Source organism: Diadema antillarum, unplaced genomic scaffold (genome assembly GCF_040938485.1).
Source record: "Diadema antillarum isolate AM-2024a unplaced genomic scaffold, OU_Dant_1.0 seq00000358_RagTag, whole genome shotgun sequence".
In the NCBI taxonomy this organism is placed as follows: Eukaryota; Metazoa; Echinodermata; class Echinoidea; order Diadematoida; family Diadematidae; genus Diadema; species Diadema antillarum.
This window is the reverse complement of record NW_027271364.1, coordinates 442,917-456,374: the sequence shown is the minus strand read 5'-3', so window position 1 is coordinate 456,374 and position 13,458 is coordinate 442,917. Positions and strand designations below refer to the sequence as shown.

Here is a 13,458-nt window from a genome sequence, read left to right as displayed (position 1 = left end):
TTCATTGGAGTTTTATATACGAAGTAGGTACTGGAAACGATCAGAACAGTGATACGCTCAATATCTGAACAAAAACATGTAGCTCAAAAAGTATTGAAAGTCATTTCTCTTTTATTTTGAAAACAAGAGAGAGATAGAAAGAGAAAAAAACATTTACAACTTCAAATAACGAGAATTATAAATAGTATAACTTCGTAAGATATGACAAATTCAAAAGAGTAAATCTGACCGAAAGCTCTTATTTGTTTGTTTGTTTGTGTGTGTGTGTGTGTATGTGTGTGTGTTGATCTATTTTATTTCATCAAATCCTACTTCCAGTTTTAGGCTGATTTTCAGCAAAGCCGTGAACACTTATAACAACGGGAATATTTACAAAAGAAGAAACAATGAAAAACACGTACATAAATCAAAACTTATACAAATTAAAGTAGTAAAATGGAAATACTTACGACAGAAATCAAGATAAGATTTCAAGAAAAAATAACTCTTATAGGAATATACAACAGTTAGATAATAATGTATAATACGTCACTATTATTGATCATTTCTCTTCTTTGAGCAGAAAAAGAGAAAGAAAGAAAGAACGAGAGAACAGTAAATACAATATGAGATCTAACCATCGTCATTAAGTATGAAACATCTTGTCGGTCTTCTTGCCGGGCTGGACCACGCCCCCCCCCCCCCCCCCCCCCTGCTAGAAGACACGACCCAATTATGTCAGATGATTCGATCTCTTCATTTTGGCTGTCATTCTTATTCTTGATGTCCTCTTGGCCATTCCTTGCTCCGATGAATTTACACAGAGAGAACAGGAAGAAGAAATTTCCTCCGCAGCCAGCCATATGGACGGAGAATAGTGGCCGGAGTATTTGCCTTTACGGGTCTATCAAACAGCTACGCCATCATGACAACAAAAAGAAAGAAAGAAAACTCTTTACTGTATGTGGCAGCAGAAACTCATACATCATCATGTGAATGTTAGCCCAATATTTATTAGCCCTGCCAAATGTAGCAATAATAATTGCTAACATTCAAAGTAAAAAGATCTTTCATCAGTTCATGAACTCACCGTTGTTCAGTATTTAACAATAATATGTTATGATTATGTTGCTGAATTTTCAAAACTCTCCAGGTTTATAACTGTTTCCTCTTTTGGCAACATATTTTAGAATATCAACGTTCTCGTTTCTTTCCAAAGGTAGCAAATTTTAAAACATCTAGCGATTTTGCGCAGATTCATTGCATTTTGCCAGTTTCACGTCTTCTCAATACAGGATAGGATGTAAAGCAGTAAAATTAAGAGTTCGCAATCTAATGAAGACGACATGATGATAACTGCAGGAAAAATTACCCGAACACTTTATATGATCATTGATGATAAAAACAAGTTCAGTTATTTGGCACAGGCGTATACTCCCACTATCCTTTCCCTTGTTGCTCCTGCTGGGGCTTCATTTGTCATTGATCGTCGATTATGCACTTAAATGGTTCCGGAGCTTTCCAATTTCCACAATACCGTGACTGGACGTCTGGTATAGGTAATCCATTATGCGAGGTAATGAAAGCGGCTTGAAACAACGATTCGTAACGAAGTATGCTACCACAGTCTCCGCTCTGAACGAGTCAGGGTGTGTCTGTTGTGGTACCGCATTACTCTGCACTGAAGTTGAACTTCATTAGGGCTAATGGATTAGTTGCTGAGTAAGCTTGCAATGAAATGTTGCCTGACTGATAGGCGTTTAGATTAGAGAGAAGGGGTGGAAGAGGGAAGGGAGAGAGATAAAGAAATATTGCTCACGAGATGGAATGCACACCCACACACACGCTCAACACAAACACACCCTACACACGCACTCCATCACATGCACACCACCCCCTTTTTTTTGGGGGGGGGGAGGGAGGGGCACAAAGCTAATGTGACCACATAGTACTTATCATAGTGATAGCCCATTAGTGTTCAGGATTTCCCCTTGTGCCAAGACATCGGTTTTTATCCAAAATTGCCATTGTACTTAGTATTCTCAATCAATTATGAAAACAAACAAACAAACGAACAAACAGGGGTACTGGTTTCGAAGAGCGCTTGCGTTCGCTAATCAATTAAGAGATATCAGATGTCTATCTAACCGAAAAGCGATATGGCTTGTCACAGCGATATGAAAATTAGCAACGCAATAATGTGACCAACCCCTAACGCCCAGTTGGTTATTCACAATGTATTTCATAAAGAACATACTTTGGGCCATGATTCAAAACTACGACTCTGTCCACGTATATAAGGCCGATATTGAAACAATTCACGTTTTTATATCAAAGAGAAAATTCATAGTGAAGGCTTAACTTTGGTATAAGTCAATACGAGACACGTGATATGTGGTTGTGACATCATCCACTCATCTAATTTGCATACATTGTATCAGGTAGTTGCTATCAGTATCACATTTGAATATTTGGAAATGAATCATTTTCGTATACTAGGTCAGATTTCGATAAAAGTCATCCGTTGTTTGCTCAATATTACTCTACTTAGATGCCAATTTTAACATGGTGTGTTATTTCAATTCAATTCAAGTCACGTCAATTCATTTTATTTTCATTTTTTCCGAACGAATCATAACACAGAAGTAATCAGGGATTATAATTAACATAGGCATATATTCGACTAGCATATTCTGTGGTCCACAATCTACAAGCATTGTTTTTTAGTGGACCTCTCAGTTCTCTTTTTCCCCTCTAAGCATAACTTTTTATTTTCGGTATGTTTACATAACGTATTAACAAATAGAGATAAACATGTATACCACCACCAGCTAAATGCAAAGTCGTGTTTAGAGAAAAAACAACAACTGAAAGGTCCACTAAAAAGCATGCTTGTGTATTGTAAACTACTCAAAAGATTCTATAAGAATATTTGATTCCAAATACTTAGCACAAAAATGATTTATGACAAGACGAAACAAACCAGAAGAAACACTGAACATGCTGGACAGGAGAATGAAACACTGAAACAGATCGTCTGAACCAAGTGCGAAATTGGCAAACATAATGGTACAAAACAAAGCTACCAACAAGAAGCATAAATACTGTAGAGCTGAACAAATACAACCATACTGAAACTTAAAACATGGTCTGCAGTACTCCATAAAGCTCATAAACAGTGTTCCATTAGACATCAGGATCATTGTATGATATAATCGCTTTCTTTTATGGTCCGAATTGCCCTTGAGCCCCCATCTTTAAGGATATCAGCAAGGTCAGTGGTTTAAAACATAAATAAATGATAATACATACACACACACACACACACACACACACACACACACACACACACATAATAATACAACACCACTCGCTCCTGAGGATGACTTGCCGACATGTTATTATAGACAGGATACGTTTGTCCCTCTTCAACTCATTGCTCTTTTTCGTCTTTTGTTCGTTTGTCTGTGACGACCTCCAGACGAGAGTTCAGCCTTAATGACCATCGTGCGGTGCGGACAGGCGCAGCATCTGAAAATGTTGGAAGTTCCAGTCGTGGACTATCTTCTCCAGGAAAAGTGGAAGCGGTATGGCAAGGTAACCATGGCAACCACACTCCTCTGGTCTCCATCTAAATATTTGGCAGGTGGAACAGTGAAATTTTACATCATGCTCGGGCAGATGTCAAGCAAATAAATGACATAATAATGACATATGATAAATGACAACCATGGTGATTACAATGATAATGACAGTTATTAGAATGTGGAATCGTTATCATTATAGCTTTTTCTGCCTATTGATACTATGGCAAATTATTCCTCATCATGAATGTGTATCTAAGGGAAGTAGATAGAAATGTGATAGTATCGAGGAAAAGCAATTTACAAAAATCTAGCGAGTGTAATGTTTGCCAGTCATTTTTTTTTTGTTATTGCATTGTGACGATCGTTATCCAAGAAAGTAAGAGATTTTGAATGAAATTTCTCCGCAATTTCTTCTTACCAAGTGAGTGACACGTTAGTTTACACGTAACCTTGGTGAGTGTTTTCTTTTTCCTTTGCATTACTCTGAGCCAACATGAATGTAAATTCAAACAAATAATATATATGGTAGACTATCCCGTAATGGATTATGCTGAAACGTGGGAAAGAACTCAATTAGAGGCATAGATCTCGACTGGCCGGGGTCTCCTTGATCGATGTGCACTGCGCCTGTGGCAAATGCAGTGTATGAAGTATAAGGGTATAGAAAAAATAACATTGAATCATCTGAAATTCAGTTGACGGCAAGTATTATTGATCAAACATCGGTTCCGCGACACTGCCGTGCATATTGATGTGTAAAAGTTCAGACTAAGAATTCTCACCTACAAGCTATCGATATTAAATCTGTATCCTCTTCCCATTCTAAAAATAATTTTTCCTCCTTGTCTATATGATTGTGTGTAGATTCGGGAGAGCTGCGTTAATTGCTCTTTAACCCTCTGCACGCCACATTTATTACCTTTCCATAGGTTGTGTGCGAAATTTGTGCACATTTGACTCATTGGCGTATAGAAATGATTACTATAAGCTGTTTATTGGTTGTATCAATAATGACATTGTGTAAGTGGAGGGTGATAAAATGTAAAAATCTTGAATTTCAATTTCTGAAAAACGTATGTAATATAATGTGTTATATATATATATATATATATATGTGTGTGTGTGTGTGTGTGTGAGTCGCAAAACAGGTTGTAAGATTATAAACGTTTCAAAATGACGTCATTAGACGTAATTGAAGACTTGGAATACAAGTCAAATGCATATCAAACGTTTTTATTTTGCCTAATCGACGAGACTGGGCCCCTCCTAGCCTGCTGATGCAGCAAATAATCAAATTTGACATGACTTTTGATTATCGATGAATAGAATGCACATTATTATGAACGAAATTGCTTCTTTGCTCTATAATGTAAAATGGAAACAAAGTAAATGAATACCTATATACGTTTTAGATTAATTCCGTGATATTTCAACCTGATTTTTATTCTTTTCCTCTTCACAAAGCAACGGTTGCTGCTGAAATTCATAGTTACCGTGATGCAGCTTCTCGCCCTATCCACGGTTGCTATTGTCCGGAGGCCGAACCATACAGGCGGTCAAATTCACGTCGAAAGACGCCCGTTTTACAGTCGAAACTGCCAGGATAGCCGCAGTGGTGTTTTCACCAAACTGCTCGTGGTGAGACTACGTATAGTCTTATATTAATCTTCCAATCCGAAAATCCGAGCGCGCATGAAATCACCAATGCAGGCGTCACACTGTCACGAAATTGAGTAAAGATGCACACTCGATGAAGGAAATGGTCAAAGTTCGCCCTAATTGTATAAGAATTGGGCCATTCCTGAGGGCATCTAAAGCCTATGGAGTTTTTGAGAATCCGGTAGTAACTTCGTGAGCTGTGGCACAATCTTTGTCAAGCCGAAAAGAAAAATAGTCACATCTTTGCGTAGCCAACATCATGCGACATTGAAAATTCCATATTCGTATGGCTATCTGGTGTCAATTTCTGGGACAATAAGTATTTTACGCAACTCTCATATTTAAAGAAACGATGTTTTTTGCTTGAGTTAGATATCTGACCCAGTAGCTTCATTCTCATTATCATCTTCAAGATATGATCGCTCTGGCTGATATTGATATCATTATTAGCCATGTACTGTTATTATAATCCTTATCATTATTCCTGTTATCATTATCGTCATGCAATTATTGTGTTTGTCCAACGTATAGCTTAACGTAACGAAACGTAATGTATACATTTTAGTATTGATAAGTACGATGCATGATTAGAATCCCCTTGATTCGTGCCCCTTTTCTTTCAGACACGATACGTAGCCGAATGTGTCGTTATACTGATTTGCGTATGGAGGACAGTGGAGTTTGGTGTCGAAATTCACTCCAGACGATCGCTCCGGAGTTATGCAAAGACGCTGGTGAGATGATTTGCATATTCCTTGTTTCGTCATGATTGCACTCTCTCTAAACTGTCAAGCATCAATTCCCTTCTTTACAAGGAAAATTTAACTGAATACATGTGCGATATGAGTGAATACAACAATATTAGCAGAACATATTAGCGAAAGTTTGACGAAAGTCGGACAATCCGTTCAAAAGTTATGAATTTTTAAAGCTTCCGTGCTGTCATCGCTGGGTGACGTCACGAACAGAAAACAATATAAAGAAAACAGAAGGAGATTCCATATAATTTCATTTGACATTTTACATAAAGTGCCCTACTATATAAAGGGCACAACCAGAGGGGCACAACAGTGATCGCTGGTTGAGGGATTCGAGCCATGGACCTCACTGCTTTCTTTAATTTTATCTCTGCGCATGAATTTTCTTTGTATTCTAGATTTGTTTGGTTCCATTTCCTAAGTTTGGCTTTGTTTCAGCTTGTAATCTTGATAAATTTTATAATAATATATATCACTATGGTCATGGTGAGAACAAAACAACACCGACAATCTGCACGTTACCTGTCTGTCCGTCAGCTTCAATTCGTCCGTCCTCATGTCCGTTAGTGTATATACCCAACTTTGTAAGCTATCTATACACGCAGTGTACCCCTAAATGTGTATTATTGGATTGTTTTCAACAGATCGAGCTGCCAGAGAAAGGCTTCATGTTCATCGCCACCATCCTCTTCTTGCTCTGCGTCCCGCTCAGAATTCTCTGCTACCAACTGGAGGAGGACGCCCTCATTGTCATGGCTAGCCCGTTGTCATGGATGTACTTGCTCTACTTCTGCCGGTGAGTAGACTGCATTGTTGGATGTTGTTTTTGTTTTTGGATGTTGTTGTTGTTGTTGTTGTTGTTGTTGTTGTTGTTGTTGTTGTTGTTGTTATTGTTGTTGTTGTTACTGTTTTTGTTGTTTAAGACTGAAAAGGTTAAAATTTCCCCAAAAGGATGTCTTCCTCTGACGAAACCTATAAACACATATAAACCTATATACACAATCTATTTCTATGTACAGGTATTCGGTACTAACAGAGCAACGCAGTGAATCTGTTTCTACAGACACATTGTCATTTTGTGATCGAGTTATCAACCTAATCGCTTGTATTCTTTTTTACAAGGTAAAATATTTCGGGATCTTCCATATAAAGGTAGTATTGTTTCTATGAGTTACCCCTTCCACAGGAGGCCATTAATACTTACGAATTTATGCACGGAATTTCATTTTCAATTTCTATTTCAATTTCTATTTCATTTTTCTTTTGACAAGAAACATATAGATATCACTTTTTTTATGGTAACAGAAAATATAGTGCGTAAAACTATGTAAGATGAAAAGAGTGTACAATAATTGTAGAAAATTTAGGAAATTTCGTTCTTCATTATTGTCATCTTCAGTCAAGATGGTTTGTTTTTGTAACCTTTCCAGTGCTAATCGCAACCTGGGTCCCCTGGTTGTTATGTTCGGACGAATGTGTATCGGTGATATCGCCAAGTTCTCCATCCTTTACGTTACTTTCGTTTCCATGTTTTCTGCAGGTAAGCAAAGAGTTGATGTGTCTTAAAGGTACAGTTTACCATTGGGACCAGTGATTAAAAAAAAAAATTTTTCGAGATAACACATTTGATACATATGTGTAGGTCAGTTTTATCACGAAATATCCTACCATATAAAGATTTTGTAATAAGCCTGAAATATATCAAGGAGATATCACTATTTTCCCCACTATTTGTAGACTGTTTAATCTAGAAACATTTTTATCATAACTATTGTTCACATTTTGTATATGTAACAATACTAAACACTGATTATACTGATTCAAATTTTTACATTGGTTGTTTCTATCCCTAACTCACATTTTAGAACTACTTTGAAGCACTAATGCTGGGTTTTTGTTTCATCTGCAAATGGTAATTAATGCCTTTAAGACTTTGCTATTGCATCACTTTGCTGACTTGTGTATCAATTTGTAATCCGTCATCGCAAAAGCTTGAAGTATTTTCCATACGATCAAACTGTCAAGACTGCAGATTGATAAGCTTCATTTAACGTCAAGAAGCTTCTTCAGGTGTAGATGCACTTCTAGAATTGGACTCGCAGTTTCTAAATGAGGCATTTTGCACAAATTAAACACCTGTATTGTGCCAGTTATGTGCACCTACATGCACGGGGAGTGGTTGTTGAATGTCTGTGGCTTTGTTCTTTTGTCTGTATTCAAAGTTTTCCACATTGCAAGTAACACAGAAGAATTCAACAACTGGTTCGATTCCATGGCAACAACTTTCTGCATGACATTTGGCAGATATGGGGTGAGCACAATACATTTCAACCTCCGTATACTTTATACTTAACATAAAAGGCATATATAAGATTGATATATCATGAACTTGTATGATTGACAAAGCATTTGCTCACTTACTTCTCCGAATCAACGACTTACTTGTCAGAATTATCCTGCGCTTAAGTTCTAGCTCCTAGGAGAGTGAGCAAATCGGTGTCTATCGCACTATCACGCATTGAAACAATTAAATGTCGCGTTGGCATTTTGATATTCGTATGGCACATTAACCCCCCAGCCCCCATCCAATAAATCTATTCCAGTCCAGTGTACAAGGTGACTCCTGCTCCTGCGAATAGGGCTTCCCAGCACATACTCAGGAACTGCTTAATTAAACATCCGAGATACGTACAGTACTCTCCGCGTAATCGGGTATCGCTTAAACGGGTACTCCGTTTAATTGGGTAGTATTGTCAGAGTCAGTTCCAATGCACATTAAAATTACCTGATAATCGGGTTGCCTCTCCGCATAAACGGGTAAAAAAAATTCTTCTAATCTATTTTCTACCCACATTTTATCGCAGATATAACACTTTAAGAAATCATGCATGTCAATTTTTTCACGGCTAATCACATTTTCTGCTATTTGCAAAGAAGACCGATCATTTTGGGAGTGATTAAGCATGCAAACACTTTTACACATACCGATTTGCCACACGAAAACGAACATTACAAATGTAGCTGGCACTCACAACTGCATAGGCAGACAGGAGTTGAACACATTTGCGCTCCTGCCTTGCTCCGCAACAACATTCACAATACGAGATGCTTGCAACGAAAATCAGGCCATGCACCATCTGGCCAGCTCCATTTAATTTTGCTGTTCCCCAGTCACTTTTCGAAAAGTAACCCGACGTTCAACGTGACTTGTGCACGCAAAGAGACGTGTTCATTTCGGAAAACGTCTATAGTCAAACGACAAAGTGTTCTGAAGACATATTTGTCCATAAAAAAGAGTGTAAATTTTATTGCTCGTGACTGAGCAAGTGTAAGGTATTTATAATGTGCCGTGCAAGCACGGGTGTTAAGCATATAGTGTAGGTGTTTGGTGCAGTATACAATGCATGTAAATACACATTCTGTGTGTCAATTGTGAATGAAAAGGGTTCTTCTGTTAATCGGGTACTCCGCTTAATCGGGTAAGAAACGCTCTGCCCGAACCTACCCGATTATGCGGAGAGTACTGTATTGTGATCTATTATCCCCTGTTCACACCATCAAAAGTCAACATGTAATTGATATCAAATCACTCAGTGTCTGCCTAAAAATGGTCATACATGTATTGTGTCCCAAACGACTTCAAAGAAAACTCGATACATGCTCCCCTACATGTATGGGCTACAGACTGATTTTGATATCTATTCATTTTCATAGTCTTAGGCAGATATATAGATAAGTGAACGTATATTAAAACAAATAAATAGTTAAAACAAGGAAGTAAAGAAATAGATGTAAGACAATACTCTTTTAATGACTACTTTCAGGTGGTCAACACCATCAGCGTTGCTAAGCAACCTGTGGTGGCGGGCATTCTGATGGTCCTGTTTGCCATCCTGGTCCCGATCCTGCTTCTCAACATGCTGATCGCGATGATGGCAAAGACCTATTCGGAGATCATGGCCAGGGCTTTGATGGAATGGAAACGACAGGTAGATTATGACATGGCTTCATCTCCTTGATCCCCAACCTCTCTTCACTCTCACTGAATTGAATTCGCACCACAGCGTCCAACATCGTTTGTAGTATCACATATTAGATTACTTTAGTGTCTAAAACGTAATAATTCTTGTTTGATTCGAATTTGCATACAATTTTGACCTCCAAAACAACAAACACAACAACAACAAGCTAATGATAGGCAAATCCTCCAGCAATACTACTACTACTACTGATAATAGTAGTAATAGTAATAATGATAATAATAATAATAATAATAATAATAATAATAATAATAATAATGATAATAATGAAAATAATACCATAAAAACTTGGAGACTTATTGAAGTTTTCACCGTCATTATTCTTATTACTCCATATACAAGCTTGACTTGTGAATGATTGTTAAGCATGATTCACTCTTACGTGTTGAGGAATGACTTGAATGAAGTAAAAGTTTTTGTGGAATTGATTTTCTTATTTTTTTTTAATTTAAATAACATTTCAGTGGGCCATGATCATCGTGCAAGTGGAGCGCTCTCTCGGCCCTAAGCAACTCGCCTGCTACCAGAAGAAGTACTCGGCATCCATCACGTTCGACCAACCACAGGCCACCAACTTGGATACTTCGACCAAGACAAACTTCTCCCGGAGCCTGTCTCCACCGACCCTCCTCAGTGTGAGCAAGGAGCCGCCGGGCACCCCATCAGTGAACATGCGCCGCCGTTCATGGGCTTCGTATAGCAAGGACCAGCAACAGTTAAGTGTGATTGAAGTGAGGCGAAAGGGAAAAAAAATCTTTTTGAGAACGTGTGACTACATTCAAGGTAGACAATAGTGTATCTGGGTGTATCTCCATCATTATGTAAGCAGAGTTAGCACTGGTTAGAGAGAATTAAGTTTAAGGAGGAAAGTCTTTGTCACGTGATTTTCTATTCTGATTCAAAGAATATAATTATAGAGAATAATATACATGAATCATAAACTAAATCACGTAATGTTGTCCATTTTGTCACATTTCAATGTCGATGCAGTATTGTGGATACGATGAAAATACGTATAACACTGCTATACCATTTTGCAACACGTGATCTATATACTATACAATGAGTGTTTGTATAATCATATTGTATAAACATATAAATAAACGTGCATTTAAGGGCACCACTGACGTTGTAGCAGAATTATCGAAATGCACACAATCATTTGTTTCCTTTTATTCATTTGTTTTGTTTTTTTAAATTGCCCGCTTGCACAAAAAAACCCGTAATTACTTAAAAACAATCTAAATATAATGACGAAACAAGATAACGTACCGTAATCATTACATAATATCGACATACGGGTACATAACTGAAATAATACACACACGAGTGTGAATATTTACATGTTTTGAGGTACAATTTCAGTGGCCATAAATAAAGCAGTGTTCTTGTCTGGGATGATGGCCTCGGAGGAGGGTATATTCAGCATTAAAAAAGAATCAAAGTTTTAATTGGCACTGTAGAAATATTTGAACCTTTCTGGATCTACCGTCTTCATTTGCAATTTCTCGTCTTTACACTTGCAATCTAATCTTCGTTCTCCTCGTCTTTATATATGCAATCTAATTTTCGTTCTCCTCGTTTTATTCGTGATATCCCGCAGCATCGAAATCGAGGAGGACGTGTCACTACTTCGCCGAGGCAAGGACGTGCTGTCTCTTTCCATTCATGGACCAAAAACAGGAAAAGGGGTCAGCTGCCGGGCCATTCTCACGAAAAAGCTCATCGACTTGCAACAAAAGGGGACGTAAGGTTTGGATCTTGCACAGCTCATGTATTATTCGACCACGGACCTACTACACACATGGACTAGTAACGAAGGTCTTTCTTTGATCCCATCATCACCGCCGCCTCCCGATTATGAGCGTCTTAAACAGTGTTTAAAAAGGTACATTCAGATGTTTGGACAATGACGATTGTGTAATTGTACATCGTCATTGACAAAGAACCTTTTCCCTCATTTCGGTCTTATTTACCTGAGGTGCTTTTTCAGACTCAGCTGCATTTGAATAAACACCAATGATAGAGAGCAGCAAACCTGAAAACATGGTAATTTTCCTGTCACAAAATTGGTAATTACTGAAGTGGGTAGGCCTACTTTTGCACACGCATTCTGTAACGCTGCTTAATGGTTATTGTCAATGTTTACTCTGAAACAATGTTCGAAAAATGGGAAAATTAGATTACAAATTGCAGTCAGCCTGCCAAAATATTTGCCTTCCCTTGTAAGGTACGTACATTTCGCATATGAAATTGCTTGAGAGATAATTTCCCAATGTACATTGCAACTGCACATGCATTTTCTTGATTTAAGAGAATTATTGAAGAATCTTCTGCACATTTACTTTTCAGATTTCTCTAAGCACGTCTCGTTTATGATGATGATGGTGATGAGATCAAAGCAGCAGAGCATGTTGAAAATGTTTTGGGGACACTTTTGACAGAAACAGGTGCATAAACAGGTGCATGAATTCACAGCAAGCGACGAACGTCCATGTGTAATAGGTCCATGATTAGACTGGTCGAATCAATATTCAACATGACCGTCGTGATGTGTGACGCGACAATGGCATTAAGATCTTCCGCGCCTGGGTCAAGCTGTGGATCACGGCATTATCTCAGTGAAAACGGGATTGCCCATATTTACATTTGCCCGATATACCCAACAATTTTATTTTTGCCAGTCCTTGATAGGGATTTGATCTACATTTTCATTACTATATATCATATACATGAAGGAGGAGTCACATCCAAGGCAACTAATTATATTCAAACTTGAACTTTCATATTCGTGATATTGAAAGCCTGGTTTTAACTTTAGGATTGGTTTGATGATTTTAAGGTTCAGTGCGTAGGTTAGAGTTTCTCAAAGGCGGTAATGATTCGACACCGTTCTTGTCCTTGATGACAATAGAAAGTGATCAAAATGATCATTTGATCTTGCCGCAAGTTTGTAAATATCTTAACAATTTTTCCTGTAATACAGAAATTTGTGTGGAAAACCGAAATTTGAATGGTATGATATAGGCCTATAGACAACAATTATGACAGGCTATCATGATGGTGATAATTATACAGAGTGCAATATAATACTAGTAGTACTATGTGACAGCTTATTATGATTAACATTGTGCCATCGGGAGATAAAGGGGTGGAGAAGTGTCCATTTCCCCATCCACAGGAAAAACACACAAAGGTAAGAAAGAAAAACTATTTATACACACGGAATGCACTAGAAAAGCCAATCGTGGTATTTGAAATTGGCGCAGGTGTTGATATCTGGTTTTTATTTTCCTACTGTCCGTTGCATTAACCTTATACATTTATCCTGTTTATATGAAAATAATCTTGTTGGTTGCCATAGCTCGATATGCAAAACAAAACATCGAAAAAGATGCAATCAGGATTGTCAAGAGTATCTCTGTTTCTTTGGTT

At 37.8% G+C, this 13,458-nt stretch overlaps 1 protein-coding gene across 1 annotated transcript in view; it reads left to right on the top strand.

The window, feature by feature from the left end:
• LOC139731137 (transient receptor potential cation channel subfamily V member 5-like) overlaps positions 1-11,774 on the top strand; it is a 44,696-nt gene extending 32,922 nt beyond the window's left edge. The window contains exons 6-14 of the mRNA XM_071642021.1: positions 3,461-3,576; positions 5,031-5,204; positions 5,849-5,959; positions 6,628-6,779; positions 7,414-7,523; positions 8,206-8,294; positions 9,808-9,972; positions 10,488-10,754; positions 11,640-11,774. Of these exons, the coding sequence (XP_071498122.1) occupies positions 3,461-3,576; positions 5,031-5,204; positions 5,849-5,959; positions 6,628-6,779; positions 7,414-7,523; positions 8,206-8,294; positions 9,808-9,972; positions 10,488-10,754; positions 11,640-11,774 (1,319 nt within the window). The remainder of the gene's footprint in view (positions 1-3,460; positions 3,577-5,030; positions 5,205-5,848; positions 5,960-6,627; positions 6,780-7,413; positions 7,524-8,205; positions 8,295-9,807; positions 9,973-10,487; positions 10,755-11,639) is intronic.
• Positions 11,775-13,458: the final 1,684 nt, after the last annotated feature.